General features: G+C 35.9%; 3 protein-coding genes and 1 non-coding gene across 4 annotated transcripts; 1 reads left to right on the top strand and 3 right to left on the bottom strand.

The window, feature by feature from the left end:
• The first annotated feature begins 5,363 nt into the window (after positions 1-5,363).
• Positions 5,364-8,646, top strand: LOC104898335 (UPF0426 protein At1g28150, chloroplastic). The gene is made up of 3 exons (XM_010685393.4): positions 5,364-5,550; positions 5,662-5,790; positions 8,305-8,646. Exons 1-3 carry the CDS (start codon positions 5,509-5,511, stop codon positions 8,482-8,484), a joined length of 351 nt encoding a protein of 116 aa, XP_010683695.2. The 5' UTR covers positions 5,364-5,508; the 3' UTR covers positions 8,485-8,646.
• A 478-nt stretch (positions 8,647-9,124) lies between these two features.
• TRNAK-UUU (transfer RNA lysine (anticodon UUU)) lies at positions 9,125-9,196 on the bottom strand. The gene has a single exon. It is a non-coding gene; the product is annotated as a tRNA-Lys (tRNA).
• Positions 9,197-9,476: 280 nt separating this feature from the next.
• Positions 9,477-10,930, bottom strand: LOC125491752 (peroxidase 57-like). The gene is made up of 3 exons (XM_048633842.2): positions 10,720-10,930; positions 10,444-10,603; positions 9,477-9,958 (listed from the first exon to the last, which is right to left on the bottom strand). The coding sequence occupies exons 1-3, from the start codon at positions 10,912-10,914 to the stop codon at positions 9,552-9,554; spliced, it is 762 nt and encodes a 253-aa protein (XP_048489799.1). The 5' UTR covers positions 10,915-10,930; the 3' UTR covers positions 9,477-9,551.
• LOC104898334 (vegetative cell wall protein gp1) lies at positions 10,925-12,172 on the bottom strand. The gene has a single exon (XM_057396288.1). The coding sequence runs from the start codon at positions 12,170-12,172 to the stop codon at positions 10,925-10,927; it is 1,248 nt and encodes a 415-aa protein (XP_057252271.1).
• Between the last annotated feature and the right edge of the window lie 7,790 nt (positions 12,173-19,962).

Below are 19,962 nucleotides of genomic sequence, written 5' to 3'. Positions count from 1 at the left end.
TGACTCTAAATATTATCATATACTCCCTTCGTCCCAAAATATAGTTCCCATTTACATTTTGTGTGTCCCAAAATATAGTTCTCATTTCCACATTTAGTTCCACATTTTTCCGTAATTTGTCTAGAAAAACCGTGTCACATAATTTATTTGCTTATTGAATTTTGTTTTTTCCTTTGTTTATTCAACCAAAATGTTACAATTGATGTTCTTTCACCAATTATTCTCCATTCTCTCTCCTAAAATCATCTTTTTCCATACAATATTTATTTAAATAAACAAAATATTTTTACTATCCCTCTCATATTCTACTTGCATAAATTACCATGAAAAAAGAAAAATGGGAACTATATTTGGGACGAAGGAAGTAGATTATAGATACGATTATTATTTTCAGGGCATGTTCTCCCCAACTTATTTTGAGTTCAGTTTAGTTCCATTCTTTTATATTTATTTTGTTAAATATTATTATTGTGTTGGTCTAATTAATTTACTAATTACTATTATTATTAGGAAAAATTGTCAAGAATAAGTCAACCTTTGCGTTGACCGCTTTTAACAAGTCAACCTTCATTTATTCCAGTAGCAAGTAAAGCTTGTACATGAATTAGCTTTTAATAAGTTTTTTTTACTTATGACCTGAACAACCCCTACAATTTGTTCAGTTTTAACAGGTGTGTATTCTAAAACTCATTAAATGTTCTCTAGAACATATTTGCACTGCTTGAATTTTATAAAAGTTCGTAGAAACTTAAAACTGAACAAAATTGTAGGGGTTGTTCAGGTCATAAGTAAAAAACTCGTTAAAAGCTAATTCATGCACAAGCTTTACTTGCTACTGGAATAAATGAAGGTTGACTTGTCAAAAGCGGTCAACGCAAAGGTTGACTTATTCTTGACAATTTTTCCTTATTATTATTATTATTATTTATTTTTATATCATAAGTATTATTATTATTTTTTTATATATTATTTTATTTATTATAGCTTTACTCATTATTATTAGAAGGAACATGGTTTAGGTCAAGAGCACAAATAAACCCACCTTTTTTAGCCCATAAACCAATCAAATGGCGTCACAACGGTCTATGATGCAATTTTGCGCGGTCCGACCCAATCATTATTTTTATTACTAAATATTATTATATTATTAAATTTAATTATTAAAATAGTAATATTTATTTACTTCCTATATATTATTGTTATTATATAATCATCATCAAGAATCAATATATTAATACAAATAATATAAAATACTTATTATTAATTATCATTATTATCATTAATTATTATTGTTATTATTATTAATTTATGATTATTAATATCATTTATTCATAACTATCATTTAAAAATATCCAAAATACTATTATTATTATTCATTATTATTAACTTATCATTATTATATATTATTTAATATTCATATTATTATTGTTTAAATATTATTTATATATTTATTACTTTCAATTAATTCAGTTCAGTTTAATTCAATTCAATTTAATTCAATTCAATTGAGTTCAGTTCAGCTGTTTTATTCCAAACAGAACAGACCTAGTTAGTTGTCTCTATTTTATTTTCAGTTCAGTTTGGATTAAGGCTCCGTTTGGCAGTGTGTAAAACATTTTCCATGAAAAATAGTTTTCTTTTTCCTCTCATTTTCCGTTGTTTGGTATGTTAAGGGGTGTAAAACAAGTTTTCTATCAAAGTAGCTATAGGTGAAAATTATTTTTCTTTAGAAAAGAAGGGAAAATACATTTTTGTCCCTTCTCCTTAGCAACCTTTTACTCTCCTCTTATCCATCCTCTCCCTTCCCCTTCTATTTTTCTCTTTTCCATAACTTTTTAAAATTGAACCAAACAAAAAAAAATTAGCTTCACAATTGAATTTTTCATATAAAATGTTTTACATCCAACCAAATGGAGCCTCGATTCCAATCAGTTTTATTCAGTTCCTAATTTATCTCTTTGATAATAAAATAATGATTATTATTATTATTATTATTATTATAATTACGATTATTTTATCATATTAATATTATCATTACCATTACCATTACCATTACCATTACCATTACTACCATCTACTATGAGTTGTTGTGCTCTAAACATATTAGCAAGACTTACAAATATTTCTCTACTTAGGGCCTGTTCTCCCCAGCTTATTTTCAGTTCAGTTCAGCTCCAATCAGTTCAGCTCCAATCAGTTCAGATCAGTTCAGTTCAGCTCCATTCTTTTATAACCATTTTGTTAAATATTATTATTATGTTGGTATAATTTATTTTACTAATTACTCTTATTATTATTATTATATATTATTATTATTTAAATATATATCATTACTATTAAGTAGTATTATTATTATTGTTGTTTCTATATATTATTTTGTTTATTATATCTTTACTCATTATTATTACTATTATTATTAGGAGGAACATGGTTTAGGTCAAAGCACAAATAAATCCACTTTTTTTAGCCCACAAACCAATCAAATCTCATCAAGACAATTTATGATGTAATTTTCGCGGTCAGACCCAATCATTATTTTATTACTAAATATTTTTATATTATTAAATCTAATTATTAAAATAGTAATATTAATTTACTTCTTAGATATTATTGTTATTATATATCATCATCAAGTATTATTATATTAATACAAATAATATAAAATAATTATTATTAATTATCATTATTATCATTAATTATTATTATTAATAATTTATGATTATTAATATTATTTATCTATAACTATCATTTACAAATATTCAAAATACTATTATTATTATAATTATTATTATTCATTATTATTACTTATCATTATAATTATTATTTAATATTTATATTATTATTGTTTGAAATATTATTTATATATTTATAACATTCAGTTTAATTTAATTCAATTCAGTTCAGTTCAGTTCAGCTCCAATAAGTTCAGTTCAGCTCAGCTTCAATAAATTCAGTTCAGTTCAGCTGTTTTATGCCGAAGAGAACAGGCCCTTAGTTGAAGTTGTTCTTTACAAAGTTATGATGGTCTGTCAACAATCAAGATCCTATGTATGAAATGATGTTTCGATTCTCCCCCTCAAATGCAAAGGTATTCGTTCAACTTTGGTTGTCAATCTCCTAAACTACTCATGTAATGTTATATGCGTCAAACTTTGTAGCACCAAATCTTCATTCATTCTACATAGGCACATATACATTTAATGCAATTTGATTTAAACAAACATATAAAATATGATAATAACTAAAAGTTCCACAATAAATTTCACATATAAAATACGATAGTAACTATAAGTTCCACATGTAAAATCCTCATAAACATAAAATAACTAAAAGTTATAACTTAAAAGCAATCCACCATAAAGTCACACAATTTTAACTAGATTATCATTCGCAACCATCTCAATCATAAAACATATTATTATCATCCATAAGCATCTCTGGCCTATACACATCATCAATTGAAAGTGCACAATGCTTCCTGAAGAAATGAAGTCTGCCGTTATCATTACGCAAAGAGACGAAAACATATTATATTATTAAAACCTATTATTATCATCAATCTATATAATACTATAAAGTAATAAGGATTTGCTTATGTGTCAAGAGCAAATTGAATTGTTGATGTGTCAATCCTTTGTAATATCTTTTACAATTTTTTGCCACGTGTATTTGTTTCTAAATATTTCTGTTATGCATTACTTTTTTTAGGCATATATTTGGAAAGTTATTTAAGAAAGTTCTCTGTTATGGAATGTAAATCAACTAAATTTTTAGAAATCGATTGCTATTAATTAGTAATTACTTATGCATCATAAAACTGCCAACAAAAATATCTCTCCTAAATCCGATATTTTAGGCACTAATTAAAGAAATCATATCCCCTAAATACAGTAATTTAGAAACTAATTAAAAATTCATATCCCCTAGATTTGGTATTTGAGTTACTAATCATATATTTTGGCACTAATTAAGAAATAAATTTATAGCAAGAAGCTGATATTTTAGGTACTACTTAAGGTATTACAACTATTTAAATGAACATGTTGTACTCTCTTCGTAAACCCAAATTAAAAGAAAAGTCTTAACAGATTATAATATTAAACTTAAAGTTTACCAAGGGACGCATTAATCATACAATAAGTTGTACTATAGGTTTTTTTTAAAAAGTTCAAATTATAAAATCATTGACCACATATCCATACCATCAAAATTATAATAAGTTTATTGCAAACTATAAAATCCTGGACCGTCATATTACAAAGACTACCGTGTATCCCATAAAACGATCATAATTATTAGTGAGTTACAATGTGATTAGCAATACAAAACACGATCCACGATAAAATCAATAATAATTGATATTAGCAGCTCATGTATAACACAAAAAATAAACATCTTATGTATTAACACTTAGCTTGCATAAAAGATAAACATCTTATGTACTAACACTTAGCTTGCACAAAAGAATAAACATCTTATGTACTAATAGCGGAAGCGTTTAATTAACCAAAACAAGAATGTACAACAACCAAGCACACACACAAGAATACAAGAAAACAAATAAAGAACACACAAGATTTAACGAGGTTCACTATCAATGTGATAGCTATGTCCTCAAGGCAAGGGAAAACGATTCTTTCACTATGAATGAGACGATTACAAATTATAATAGGCAAGATTCAATTGTATGCAATTGAATCTCAAATATCTCTCTAATCTTCTCTATTGTGTTTAAGCTAATCTTTCTCTCTAATATTTGTGGTTATTTAATCTAAATATGAGTTAACATATTCATATGGAGTCTAAAATACAAGCCCTAAATTGTCGAGGAAAAACTGAGCGAAATCCCCTTCGCGTGCAGCAGGCTCCGTGACCCGCGTCGCACCCCGCGACAAACGTCGCACCTCGCGACGAGCCTCGCAACAGCAAGTGAAGGAAAACCTGTTGGACAACGCGTTGCACCCCGCAACCCTGCTCGACTTGCTTCTTCTTTTGAGCTGAAGATCAAGTCATTTCTCACATTGTCGTTTGGAGGCTGCTTTTAACTTTTGAGATTATTAGCTTCTGAATAACTTTTGTCAAAAGCTACAATAATATTTTACCTATTAGTTACCGGTTATAATTTTGTGAACAACTATTATTACCAAATACTTCTTGTACAAGTGTGAGAATAATTGTGTTAACCTGTTGTAGGTTAATCTGGCATTCAATATATAGTGTTTACAATACAGACCTATAACTATGAAAGTACTATTTTACCCTTTACAATATAATATTATTCCTCTACGTATAATATTATCCAATACTTCTACTTCAAACAGCTAATTTTACAGCTAGCTACTTTTAAACTGCAATCAGCTAATACAATCGACCACTATCCCCACCTATGCAATAGGTGGTTGCTAAACAAGGCCAATGACTCTCATTCCTCTTTCAATTTTCCGGTAAGATTAGGATTTGTCGTTACCAATTTACAATCATCATAGACTTGCAGCGTGTTGGCGAAAAATGTCGAATCTCCTGCTCAATTCTCCTCCAATCTGCCCATTGGTAAGCTTCTACTAAAATCTCTCACTTCATCTGTTGAATTTTTAAGCTTTCTCCTCTCTTTTTTATTTACCTAATTACTTTCTTTTCTCTTAACTACTTTGATAATTGCAGTGGTTTCCAAAATATGTCGCCAAAAATTCTCAGACGTCGCTAACTAGTCGAAGATTGCCAAAAAAACCTTCTATTAAAGCTTTCTTCTTCAATCCATCTGAAGAACGAATTCTTAAGGAAGCAATCAAGGTTAAACTACTTTTCTTTTCATTCAATTAAGTTATTACTTCATTTTTTTTCTTGATTTTTCAATTTCATTTGGTAGATGTTATTTTTTTGCTTAGTGTTTTATATTAGTGCATATGCTTATTGTTGATGTTACTTATTTGTCAATATGTTAAAAGAACAATTTCTTGGATTAAATCTTGGGTTAATAATATTAAAGAGTATGAAATTTTGAGTAAAAGTTTGCTTGCTGTTGCGACTGGATAATTGGAATATCCGCCTGTTTTTGCAACATGTTATTTCAATTTTCTATGAGTTTGCTGAAGCCAATAAGAGTTGTGAACTTGTGATAAAATTGAGAATAAAAAACTTGATTTGTGTATTTTTTTTCTGAAATGTAAATGTGATTAAGAGTGATGACTCTTCCTACTCCAAATCACTCTGAAAAGATCATCTGAAGTAGCATCGGCCATAGTGTAGCTATAGAATAATAGTGTTGCTTGCTGGACTGAAGTCGTCGACTTATTTGTTGACTCTAGTTGAGCTCCATGCTTTTAATCTTGTTATTACCTTGATTATGGTTGGAAGTTTGCCTTGCTGGTTACCCTAGATAAGGATTCTGGAGCCTGCAAGAGAGGAATTTTGAAATTAGTGGCCAGTTGGTGATTTCTGATTTTTAACCTCGTTAATGGCATTTCAAGCTTCCTAGTGGCTTAGCAGTTAGAAGGTGGAAGATAAAGTGTCATCAGATCTCAATATCTGACAGTATACAGTTATCTTATTAAGCTTGACTTTGTAATTCTTACTTACTCCTTGTCATGAAAGATGAAACTAAAATAATCTTGGATTGGATGATGCTTATGATTTTTCTTACTTATGATTTTTAAAGTTACAAGTTCTTAGTGTTGTTCCTGAAGGATCGAAACAACATGAAGGCCTGAGCTAAAAAGTTACTCGGTCAACCATAATATCGTATCAATTATCATCACCTCTCTATCAATCCACGCTCTTAATTATATATACTTTTTAAAAAAAAACCATTTTTAAGAGGCTCATGTAGTCTTGTTTGCATCAGAATTTGGGGGATGGGAGGGAGCAGATGTAAGTGAAGTAAACTTTACAATCGAGGAGAAGCTATTTCGAACGCTCTTTTTGGAAATTCGAAAACAAGCACTACCTTACTACTTCGCAACAAATAAAAAGACAGTTTAAGGAGACATTATCTAGCTCATTGCAGTTGAGCAATACAATGAATTTGTGAAAGGATGAGTTTAGCCCATTGCAGTTGACCAATTGTTATGGAATCATTCTCATTGCAGTTGAGCAACACAATGAATTTGTGAAAGGATGAGTTTAGCCCATTGCAGTTGACCAATTGTTATGGAATCATTTAACTTAGCGGTGCAAAGTGGACTGAGCTCTGCTGTCTTTTTAATGTTTGTTTATTTTGGACTATGCAAGCATAATCATCAGGTAAAGTTTTCTATAAAACAAAACTGTAGCTTGGATTACATATCTGATAAGATCCCTGTAAGCCAAAGGTCTGGAATCCCTCTTTCTTTTGAGTATTGTATTTAGTGTAAGACTACAGCTGTAAGACCTTTTTTGATGGAATTCTGTTTCAGTTTTGCTTTAGCAAACTCTATTAATGGAGCCAGGAGGCATTCAGAGAGTGAATATTCGGGTTTGGGACACAAAGAAGTGGCATATAACTAAATATTCATGGGGTTTGTGCATATCCGAAATAGATTATGCTTAATGGTGTTTACGTTTATGGGGTTTCTGCTGAAAGCCTGAGAGGTATAACACTCACCAATACGAACACCACCAACAACAACAAACCTCCCCCCCCCCGACCCTGAAATCCCCTCACAAGCACCCTTACTCTGACGGGGTAATGTTAGGGGTCCCGAATGGAGCTGTTCACAGTTCAGGGTTGAATCAGGTTCAGCGTCCTGGTATAAGTAAATACTGCGCAGCAAATTGTCATGCTTTGATTTTGAATCAGCTTTTTTGGAATCTATGCCTATTTAACTTTTAGTCTCTGCTTTCCATAACACCGTGCTTGCTTGGTGCGGATTTGTTACCTTTGGCTAGGATACAAGTTCTGAAATGATCATGATGTGGCTCAACGGCTAGACTACACATTCGGGAACATGATATGTGTAATGCTCTCGGTTAATGTTCTTCTCAGTATACATCCATGTTGTGTACTATACTACTATCTTTGTTTACTATATGTTTTTTTTATTATGAATTTTATGTCTTTTTTGTGAATAAAATATGAGATAAGTTCTTTCACTTTGGACTGTATATAGTTTCACATCGAAGAGGGTGTGCTTTCGGAAGCATGATGCCCATAACAAATTGCAGTTCTTCAAAACTGCTTTGCTGTCCGTATTTGCGTAAAACTGATCTTAAGAATTAAATTATGGCTATTATTTCTATGTCCATGCAGAAAAATTAGGATGTTTTATTGTAATTGTGACTTCAGCTGTTTAGAACAATCTAAACCTTAATCTCTTGTACTTCTTTCAGGAACCCGTGGCATTCATGGGTGGAATGTTCGCAGGCCTTCTCAAGCTTGACTTAAATGAAGAGCCCCTTAAGGAATGGATAAATAAGACAGTCGAAGCTTCTGGAATCACAGAACAAGAAATTGACAACATAGGACCTAATACAGAAGAAGAAGCTCCACAACAGATAGATATAGAATGATTCCATCTAATAGTTTTGTACATCCTGCAATTGAGATATAGTCATATAGATAAAATAAGATACTGAGGGACTTATTTTGCAAGGCATCATGTACCTGGAAATTTGTCATGCCAATGTAATAAACTTCTGTATATGCTGCAATTATGTCTCATTTTTGTTCCATATTAAACTCTTATTCGACATATAACTGTTGTTACTTTCTACCTTGAAAGAAAGGTTTGCTTAGGCTCAAGGGGGTGAATTAATGTGTTTCTCAGTCTGTCGTTCCTCTACCGCGACTTTCCTAACTAGCCCATCAGGACCTTGTGGTTTGCCTCCATGGTAGAATGGAGATGTCTTTAAGATTTCGATGGAATTGAAATGCAGGACCAGAATTTAGTTTTTGAAAGATGCCTATAGGATAATGATGTTAGTGTTGCTATTATTTTTCTTGTACTGCCTATCATGTATTTTCTTTGTCCGTTTTTAGATAATAGGCGCAACAATTTTATGAGGGATCTTTTGATCTAAACTCTTCTTAAAAGGCTGATATTATAGCAACAAATGAAGAAACTCCCACCAAAAAAAAAAACAATTGGAAAAGGCTGACAGAATGCAATGTTCTCTGCTATTAATATAGAGCAAAAAAAAATAGCATATCCGCCGTCTGTGGGGATCGAACCCACGACCACGTGGTTAAAAGCCACGCGCTCTACCACTGAGCTAAGACGGCTAGGTTAATATACAACTTCAACATCAATAGTATTTATTTTGTTTTGCACCATCTTTACAATAGTTTCACAAACGTATATGTATATAATGTAATAATTAACTCTAGCAAGACGATTTTTTAAAAATAAAGTTCGTGCCATAATAGTCAAGTTCTATGTGCCACCTCGAATTAATAATCTTTGATTCACTTCGACCATCACTTAGCACATATATATCTTGATAAAAGGTTAAGATAATGTACAACAAGTCAAGATTAATTAGTTTATATTTGAAACAAGCCATAATATAACTACAAATCTGAAATTAACAAACGAAGGAAATATAGTGTGGGTAAATTGCAATGAGCATGACTAATTTCAGTTGAATTTACTACAAACATTTCTGATTTCTCCTTGATCAGCCGTAAGAACATCAACTGCTTGTAGTTTTACCATGGCATTTCCAAGTGTAACATTGAATAAAGTGGCATTAAGGGATAGCCTTAGAACTGTAGCATGTGTTAAAGGATCACGAGCCAATGCTTGGTCTATTGGGAGTATTCCTCTTTGTTCCAAGATCTGAGTGTAGAAAGAGTTGTCAAGTTGGCTTGAATTCATCGGATTTTGGTTTAAAAGAGTGAAGTTGTTTGATATTGTGCCATGAGGGCATGTTATCTTCAATTGTTCACGAAGGTCAGGGTCCATGTTCGAGTCGAATTCGTTTGTGTCTAGGTAGAGGCGATCTTGGAAGAACGAACAATGTGCAATCCCAACAGCGTGACAACCTGAATTTCAAAATTTGATAATACTAGTGAGTGAACTAAAATGAGCGACTGAGAAAAAAATAACTAAATAAACCTTCTCTTGTTTATTAGGTTCGACTTGAACAATCCTACCCTATTATTCTCTATTGAAATTTTAACTCAAGACTGTTTAAATTTATTTTTTAATCATATAAAAACTCCTTTAAGTGGAATTTTTTCATATAGTCACTCTTAACCAAGTATCGACTAATTAATAAGAAACACATCAGACAAGGCTATAAGGGTGACTTTTGTATGAAAACAAATGAGTACAATATAGAATGGTCTTGATTACATTATTATCACAGTTAAATGAAAATGTACCCTTCACTTGGTGGTAGTTCCTGATTAATTATCCTTTGGAAATGTATGTGCAAAATCTTCTACAAGCATTAACAATGATTGGCAAAACCTTTTCTTTTCAAGCAAACTATAATATGAAAGCAGCATATGAAATGAGGCAGTACCTAAAAGAACAACCATCTCTTCAGCTGTAAAATTTTTAGCTTTGAAAACGGCAATGATTTGTGACACTGTCAATGTAGGACTAGGAAGATCAACATCGTCGGCTTTCGAGACAAGTCCATCCCTTCTTCCAGTTTGTACAGGATAATCTGGTCCTCCTCCCTAGTTATGGATTTTAATTTAGTTAGAAGGTATGATCATATGCTTGAAAACAACTTGTGTAAATCCATAGGAAAAAAAAATGTAGGAAGAATATGATATTAGCACTATGATATTACCAGTTTTATAGCAACTTTAGTAGCTAGGACAATGATATCAGCGCAAGATACAATGCCAGGGCAATCTTGTTCGAGAACAACCTTCAATGCCTCAATAAACTCATATCCTCTTACACTGAGATTAGGACCTGCGGTTCTCTCAGTCGAATTTCCTTCGATTAGAATTGATGCATCACATCCCTTTACAAAAAACATGCAACATGAGTTATAGATATAGAAATATGAACATAATGCATATTTGAGTAATCAGTAATGTGCAAAATGCTAATATGTACAATGTTAAGATTAGAAGAATGATGCTCACATGGACAAAGCAATCATGAAACTGTAAGCGAAGAAGGGCAGGGAGGATAGAAGTATCATTTCGAAAATGTTCTTCAACTTTTGTTGCTATGAGTACTTCAACATCCATGGTCTTATTGAAACATTTCCCTTCATAAAAACCAACTTGTAGTTTTGGAGTATTGGATGATCCAAGAGCAGTAGGACGAGAAGTAGAGGGAGAAGGTCTTGTAGGAGGAGAAATGAAAGGTTTCGAATGAGGAGGCGAAGATAGCATTGAAGGAGGTGGTGATGGTGGTGGAGAAAATGTATGAGAAGGTGATTTAATAGGTGGAGGAAGAGATGCAGATGGTGGAGGAGGAAGGGAAACTACTGGTGCTTGAGATGGAGCAAAAACAGGCGAAGTAGGAGGCGAAAGCAGAGGAGCAACTACAGGAGAAGGAGCAAGATCAATAGGAGGGGAAGAAGGTGAGAAAAGAGGAGAAGGTGCTTGAGAAGGAGCAACAACAGGGGAAGTAGTAGGAGGCGAAAGCGAAGGAGCAACTATAGGAGAAGGAGCAAGATCAATAGGAGGGGAAGAAGGTGCTTGAGAAGGAGCAACAACAGGGGAAGTAGTAGGAGGAGAAAGTGAAGGAGCAACTACAGGAGAAGGAGCAAGATCAATAGGAGGGGAAGAAGGTGACAAAAGAGGAGTAGCTGCTACAGGGGAAGGTGCTTGAGAAGGAGCAAAAACAGGCGAAGTAGTAGGAGGAGAAAGCGAAGGAGCAAGTACAGGAGAAGGAGCAATAGTAGGAGGGGAAGAAGGCCGCGAAAGAGGAGTAGCTACAAGAGAAGGTTCTTGAGAAGGAGCAACATCAAGAGGAGGCTCAGGAGCGGCTAAAGGAGAAGGAAGAAGAGGAGGTGGAACGGCTGCAGGAGGTGTATGAATAGCATTCGGAGGAATAGAAGACGCGGGGGTAATTGGACTACCACGCGAAGGAGAGGCAACCGGAGATGAAGGTGTAGGCAAAGGTGGAGACAACTGATCGGAAGGAAGACTAGGAGTAGATGCATTGATGATTTCAACCATTTGTAACATATGTCTCTTGCACTCACCCTTTTGGCTAATTATTAAGGTAAGAAGGCCAATGATTAGTATTAGAACAAGCCTAGATGTTGCGTAAATCCCCATTGCTAGCTCCTCTGATCTTGTTGAGGATAAATTTGATCAAAATGATGATTATAGAAGGCTAAATTTGGCTATTTTTATAGTGTTCATATATGAATGCGTTGACATTAATGAAAAGGATCAAGCTATAACTAGTTCATCAAGTAAGTGGAATACGCGACTAAGTACTTGTTTTTTCATTGTCAGTATTAACGTGCTATAGTGTAACAGAAAATGGCATGTTAAACTCAACATCAAAGTAGATGTACTGAAACATGACCTTCAGATAGAATATTTGGAAGTTGATGTGAAATACTGACGATAGTAACCATTTTTGTTGCACCATTGCACCTGTGGAAAGCAACATGCATGATGTTTCACTTTTTGTTTTGAATTCTTAATTATTAATATGTAAGTCTTGGTCCATAATATGACTAATAGATTTACCTTAGCATACTATCTTGATAGAATAATAAATATGTCACATACGAAAAGAGTATACTATCTTCGTTTTTATTATTGGTTAATACTTATATTTTACGTTTGTTAATACAGAAATTAACTATTAATATCTTTAATAATTGATCAGAAAAAAAAGTTAAACTCGACAATTTTTTCTTTGATAAATTGGGAAACTCATCTTATTAATCAAAGGACATAAGTCCAATGGAGGTGGTCTCTACTCGAGATAAGGTATTCCCCCACTAGGTGGGCGAAGTTTTTATAGTGCCAAGGCACACCCTATAGGGAGGAGACCTCCACCATTTTGTAATACATCATCAATCTTGACAATAACAAGAACCGAACAACATTAAGATCTGAAAACTAAAAAAGAAATACAACCTGCTATGGAAAGTAACCAGTAAGAGATGATACAAACATGGGAAAGGTATATGATGAGCATGTACAGAGATTCTGAGATTGGGAGAGCAATTTTATAGCCAAGCCACGAAGTCGGAGTTTCTGAAAAGATCTTGGCAAGCAAGGGCGTCGGCTACTATATTGGAGCTGCGAGATTTGTGAGATATGACCATTCTGAGACCTCTTATGGGAGCGGATCTTATGAAATTGAGGATGAAATTCATATGCCAAGGCCCACCTTTAAGTTGAGAACACCATTGAACAGCATTTCTGGAATCAGATTCTATTTCAATTTTGTGGGATTTGAAAGCTTCGAAGTTGAGAGAAATCTGGGTAGCGGGATGAATTGCCAGGACCTCTGCTGCGTTTATATCCATGGGGGAATTGGGCATGAGAAGAGGCAGAGGAAATCGCCTTTTTCGTTTCTTAACACTCCACCTATTGCAGCTCTACTTGTTTGAGGGTGGAAAGAGGCATCTACGTTCCATTTGAGAATGTTTTGTTTCGGTGCCAGCCAATTAATCGGAACTTTTTGGGGTTTTAATGAAGTATGAGCGGTTGTTTTCCATTTGAGACAGCAAGGGTTTCTAATCACCTGTTCCGATGAGTATGGGAAATTTTTTTCCCATGCCTTGATCCACCAACTGAGCTTGAGGAGAATCATACTTTTGACGTCATTGACGGGGGTAGAGAGGTTGCTGAAAACTCGTGCATTTCGTTCCTTCCAGATTGACCATAAGACAACCTGGAAAGAGGCTTGCCATATTTTTTTGAAAAATTTGTTATTGCTGGGGTATGCCCATTGAGTGAAGGCAGCTTCCACAGTGGATGGAAATACCCAATTTAGGTTCTAGAGCTTACACCACCAGACCCATAAGGATCTCGAAAAAAAGCAGTGGAGGAAAAGATGTGAACTAGATTCGGATTCAGCAGTGCAAAAAGGGCAGGTGTCATTTGAGAAGGGGATGATGTTTAGGTGAGCAAGTTTTTCTTTTGTGTTTATTTTGTTCAAGAGGACCAGCCATGTAAAGATCTCAATTCTCAGAGGGACCAAACCTTTCCATAATTTCTTTGAGGCTTCAGGAAGGATGGGAGAGAGATTTTTTGAGATTTCATTATAAAAAGATTTTACTGAGAACTGACTTGATTTGTCTGGTAACCATATCATAATGTCTTCCTTTTTTGGCAGGAGGTTAACCTGATTGAGGCACGCTTATAGCGCCTTCCATTCATCCATATCTCGGGGTCTGAGGTTTCTCTTCCAATTAAAGAGCCAGTTCCATTCATCATTCAACCAATAACCCATATCTTCCACTGAGGCCATGGGTGTCGGAGAAATTGAGAAAAGCCTTGGGCACAAGCTTTTTAAGGTCCTGTCCCCCACCCAGGTGTCGTGCCAAAAGAATGTCTTTTCACCACTCCCAATCTGCTTTCTTATGCAACCCACTGCAATATTTTTGGCTTGAGGGTGGTTCCATATAGCATTACATATATTTTTCCAGGGCCCTCCTTTATAGAGAGGGGAGAATTCTGTTATGGTGATGTTTGATGGATATCGATATTTCGCCATAACTATTTCCCTCCATAACGCTGTCGGTTCATTGAAAAATCTCCATAGCCATTTGAACATTAGTCCAAGGTTCCTGTTAAGAATGTTGCTCACATTCAGTCCCCCCATGAGGGTGGGGAGTTGAATCAGTTCCCATTTAAGCAGAGGGAAACCTCTTTTTTCGGAACTTCCACCCCATAAGAATTTTCTCTGAATTGCATTTATTTTTTGGATCACGCCTTTAGGGATTGGAAAGAGAGACATGAAGTACATAGGTAGGTTTGAGAGGGAGGATTTTATGAGGGTTAGGCGGCCATCGAGAGATAATGTTTTGGATTTCCACATTGAAAGCTTCTTTTCCATTCTACTAATCACCGGGTCCCAAGAGGATATTCTGCTAGTGGATCCTCCAATAGGGATACCCAAATAGGATAAGGGAAAACAACCCACTTTACAGTGAATTTGGGTCGTAGCCTTTTTTAGCCAATTTTCATCAACGTTGATTCCGAAGGCAGCACTCTTGCGGAAATTTACTTTTAGGCCCGAGGCTAATTGGAACAGGATAAGGGTTTTTTGGATGTTTGGGAGAGAGTCTGGTGAGGGCTTGCAAAAGATAATGGTGTCATCTGCGTATTGCAGATGCGTGAGAGTTGGGCCCTTTTTGCAACTTTTGATACCAGACCAAAGGTTCAAGCTTGTGGCTTTTTGGATTAGAAGGTTTAAGGCTTCCACCACCAGTACGAAAAGGAAGGGGGAGAGTGGGTCCCCCTGCCTTAGTCCTCGGTGGAGTTTGAAAGGGGTGGTCGGGGTTCCATTTATGATTACGGAGGCTGCGGCAGAGGTGACACATGCGTTTATCCAACTTCGCCATAAGGGAGGAAAACCCATTTGTATCATAACCTAGTTGAGGAAAGCCCATGAAATAGAATCAAATGCTTTGTGAAAATCTAGCTTTAAGAAGATTGCCTGGGATTTACTGCTTTTACAGGACTCCAGAAGTTCTCCAGCAATTAGAGCTCCATCTAATATTTGTCTTCCTTCAAGGAAGGATGATTGGAATGGTCCTATCAAATCATTCATTACTCTTTTCAGGCGGTTTACAAGGACCTTTACAATGATCTTGTAGATGCAACCGACCATGCTAATCGGTCTAAAGTCTTTGAACTCTCGAGGGCTTTCAATTTTTGTTATAAGAGCAATAAAGGCAACATTACTTCCTTTGGGAAGCTTCCCTGTTTTCCAGAAATCTTCCACATTTGCGTACACATCTTCATTAATTATATGCCATGCTGATTTTATAAACTGGAAGTTAAATCCATCCGGCCCAAGGGCCTTGGATGGATTACAAGAAGATACGGCTTCATCTATCTCAGTGTGAGAGAGAGGGAGAATTAGGGCAGCTGCTTGTTCATTTGAAAGCTTGTTGAAGTTGAGGTCCGAGAAAGTGGGTCTGTTTGTATCTTCTTCCTGGAATAAGTTGGAGAAGTATCTTACAACTTCATCCATAATTGCATCAGGCTGTGATACTTCCAGGTTGTTGCAAATTAGGGATGTGATGGAGTTTTTTTGTCTCCTAAGGGAGGTGAAGGTATGAAAAAAATTTGTATTACGATCCCCGTGCTTCAGCCATAATGCTCTGGAGTTTTGAGCCCATAAAAGCTCTTTCTTTTTCAACCAATTCCACAGATCCGCTTGGGTTTTTCGTCTCTCTTGCATTTCTATTCCATCTAGTGTTCTCTCCGATGCCATTCTGTCCCACTTGGAGATTTTCACTTCCAACCTTTTGATATTTTCATCAATGTTGCCAAAGTCACTGATATTCCAGGATTTTAAATCCTTTTTTACCCGTTTCAGTTTCTCCAGGAAATGAGACTTTCCAGAGGCTACCCAAGATTTCCCCACTGTGTCTAAACAACCCTTGTGTGTCAGCCAGCAATTCTGGAACCGAAAAGGGCGAGGGCCCTATTTAATGTTTTGTGAGTGGATTAAAAGAGGACAGTGGTCTGAGATGTTTCGATTTAGGATTGAGACTTGTAAGGAGGGGTATACTGATACCCATTCAGGTTGAATGAGTAGTCTATCTAGCTTGCTTTGAGAATTTCCACGAAACCAGGTAAACCATCCATTTAATGCTTGAATTTCTATCAGGTTTAGATCTTGTATGAAGGATTGAAATTCAGACGTACCTGAAATATCAATATTCCTGATTCCTCTGTCTTGCTCCCCCAAGACTTCATTAAAATCGCCAAGTATCAGACATGGAAGATGTGATTGGGAACAGAACTCAATTAGTTTTTCCCAAACCTCGGCCCTCGCAGAGTTGTTGCAGGGGTTATAAATGTTCACCAAAGTGCAATCAAAATTTTCTGAAATTAATTTTCCCATGATACCAATCCAATTCCTCTCCACCTTACAGGTTTGCACTTTAATATTTATTGGATCTCCAAATTGAAAGGAGGCCCCCAGAGAGGCCTATGGATGGACTCAGGCCCCACTCCATGTCATCAAAGTTACAGAAGGATTGGAGTAGTTTGGGAGTTATGGATTCGAGCTTTGTTTCTTGAATGAAAAGGAACCATGGGTCATTTGATGAGAGTTGCTTTCTGAGAATGGTTCGTTTGATGCGGGCCCTGAGACCTCGAATGTTCCAGGAGAGTGCTATCATCTATTTGGTTTTTCTTTTAATGGAATGGAGGATTGAGGGGGGGAGGCTATTTGGGAGCTTCCCATTCTGATATCTGCTGGGAGATAATGTCCTCAATTTTGTTTTGGATAGCAGTTGATGGTCCTGAAAAATTCAGGCCAAGGCTAAAGCCAAGCTCTAGGATTTCAGCTGCAAGGATCGATGCTTTAAGGTTAGGAGTGAGGGGAGCAGGAGATTGGTAGGATAGGCTGAGTTTTTGGGAACTGAGGGATGCTAGTCTTTTTTCTTTTTTCTTTTGGAGCTTTCTCTCTCTTTTTTGAGCTCTTTGGGCTTTCAAAGGTGAAGGGATAAAGTCCTCAAATCCTGGAGGTAAAGAGAGCCCAGATAGTGAGTATGAGGTTGACAGGGAGGCTGATTGGGAAGGTTTTGGTTTGGGATCGGGCCTTAACCCATTCAAAGGTCCGGGGGAGATTTCGTTCTGAGTTGGGCCAGAAGGGTATGGGTGACAGCATTGTTGTTTTTGTGGGCTAGGCACATGGGATTTTTTTGGAGGGGATTTTACTAATTGTCCATTTCTACCCTGTGAGTTGTCAGAGCAAAAAGGCGGGAATGTCGGTTTGACTTTATCATTGGTGGGGCTGGGGATTTTACTAATGCCTGGGGAGAGGGAGTTGCTTTTCGATTTTTGAGGTGTAACTTCTTTGGTGGGGCTGGATATTGGAAAGTGGAAAAGATTTGTTACCTTTTCAATAGGTGAGGCGAATGATTGCTGCGAGGTGTTGCCACGTGGCTCTTCATTTAATTCATTCAATTCATCTTCCAATTCCTTTTCTGACTCCTGTTCTTCCATGGCTAAGGAATTGTCATCTTCACTGTCAGATGATTGGACATCTTTGCACATCTTTGTATTTGGATTTGTGTGGGACTTGTATGGCATTGGATTTTCCATCACTGATATCTTGAATCTTTTTTCTTCGAGTTCTAAAAGAACTTGGTCATTTATCATGAAGAAGCAATCTGTGAATACCAGGACTTTCGCCATTTCAAAGCTAGAATGCTCGACTGAGATGACTCTGCCGTATATGCAGCCAATTTTATAGAAATTTGAGTAATTCCATGCAGACAGAGGAACCCCATGAATCTCAATCCATGTTTGTCTCCATATCGAAGCTACATAGCTGTTAACATTTCTTAGGTCTGAGAACCATCTAAGTAGCCATTCACTGTCAATCATGGCAGCTTTATCTTCCTTCGTTTCAAATGAGATTAAGTGGAGCATGCCCCCTATGGGGGAGATTTGTAGGCAATTAACTCCTTCGCTCAGGATATGCTCTAGAATAGATTCGGATGAGAGTGAAGAGGAGGCGACACCTACTACACTTCTATCAAATAATTCATCATTTTCATCCGTTCCGATCCCCTTAAGGACCAGTAGGTGTTCTCCAGCATCTTCCCCCAGTTCCACATGTTCTCTAACTGAGGTTGTGTCTTCTCCAAGTGCTCTCGAGCTCATGATCCTTTGCCTACTCATATTCCTTGTGAAATTGACAGGTTGAGGGTGAACAGTATGTTGAGGGGTTGAAGGGGCTGTGGTAGGGATTTGAGTGGGTTCTAGGTTTGGCTTGGGTTTGGAGAATGTGGCAGGTGAAGAGTTTTGCCTTGGTTGTGTTACTTCCTTGTAGGAGCGGTGATCACGGAGAGCTTGGTACGAGACTTTTGTGGTTGAAGTGGGGGTGGTTAGGGGGTGGATGAAACTGGGGTTTTTTCTGGGGGGTGGTATGGTTTATCATACTTTGCTGCATGCACTCTGATGGTGAAATTTGCGATCTGTCTGCCATTTTCAGCTTTGATGGCCTTGGGCATAGAGGAGGGTGAGAGGTATTTGACAAAGGCGTATTTGTGATTAGGAGTTTTCTTGTTTGGTTCATGCATGACAATATCTTCGATGGGTCCATGGGAGGAGAAGATATTAAAGATAGGTTTTAAGCTGAGTTTCAGAGGGAGGAAGTTGACGAAGATCGTCCTGAAGGCTGAGGTGGAGGGTGGTTTGGGTGGAGGTCTCCTTCTTGCAACTGTGGTCCATTGCCCAGATTTTCTCTCACTAGGATTTCTTTCTCTCTCTCTCTCCATAACTATAAGGTCCTTAGTTAAACTCGACAATTTAAAAGTATATATTTGATAAATCTAACAACATTTTGTTTCTACAACTAGCCAAAAGATGTCTAGTCAAGATAAACATGTAACACAAGCCAAAAATTGGAATATTTCACATGCTATTTAGTCTAAACTCTATAATGGCTGACAGTTGTTGATGACTGATAGTTGCACCCTAATTGAATACTAAGTGACCAAGTCTATCTTGCAAACTGTACTTGACTATCATCCAGTTTGCAAGCTAGCAAGGATTGGGGCCAACTTTGTCTTCAAACAGTGAAACAGCTAATGCTAAAAACTATAAACTATAAAGAAAGGACTTGGACTAACTCCTGATTTAAACCCTCCATGGCAATAATGATAAATAATACTACTTCCTAAATTCTAATAATCTATGGGGTTCTCTAACCTATGTATTTAGCTATTTGTTTCTATGCGAAACAAAAACTGACAAAAATGCCATAGATTTAGCTATTAGTTATAATGATATTTATGCTATTATCAGATATTTTTTATTTTATCCATATAAGTCACAAAGGCAGTACAAAGTACAAAAAATGGGAAGGGGGAATTAAACCTGTGACCTATCGTTCACAACACCTCAAT

The sequence above is a fragment of the Beta vulgaris genome, chromosome 7 (assembly GCF_026745355.1).
Source record: "Beta vulgaris subsp. vulgaris cultivar EL10 chromosome 7, EL10.2, whole genome shotgun sequence".
Lineage (NCBI taxonomy): Eukaryota > Viridiplantae > Streptophyta > Magnoliopsida > Caryophyllales > Amaranthaceae > Beta > Beta vulgaris.
The sequence above is the reverse complement of the archived record's forward strand: the minus strand, read 5'-3'. Positions and strand labels throughout refer to the sequence as shown.

Bases quoted from the DNA above. Each gene is read 5' to 3' on its own strand.
- LOC125491752 (XM_048633842.2), bottom strand. From the start codon at position 10,914: ATGTTTTTTGTAAAGGGATGTGATGCATCAATTCTAATCGAAGGAAAT. The intron at 10,604-10,719 runs GTAATATCATAG...ATCCATAACTAG, and splicing joins CTAAAGTTGCTATAAAACTG to GGAGGAGGACCAGATTATCC. The intron at 9,959-10,443 runs GTACTGCCTCAT...TTTGAAATTCAG, and splicing joins AGAGATGGTTGTTCTTTTAG to GTTGTCACGCTGTTGGGATT.
- LOC104898334 (XM_057396288.1), bottom strand. From the start codon at position 12,172: ATGGGGATTTACGCAACATCTAGGCTTGTTCTAATACTAATCATTGGC.
- LOC104898335 (XM_010685393.4), top strand. From the start codon at position 5,509: ATGTCGAATCTCCTGCTCAATTCTCCTCCAATCTGCCCATTG. The intron at 5,551-5,661 runs GTAAGCTTCTAC...TGATAATTGCAG, and splicing joins CTCCTCCAATCTGCCCATTG to TGGTTTCCAAAATATGTCGC. The intron at 5,791-8,304 runs GTTAAACTACTT...TACTTCTTTCAG, and splicing joins TTCTTAAGGAAGCAATCAAG to GAACCCGTGGCATTCATGGG.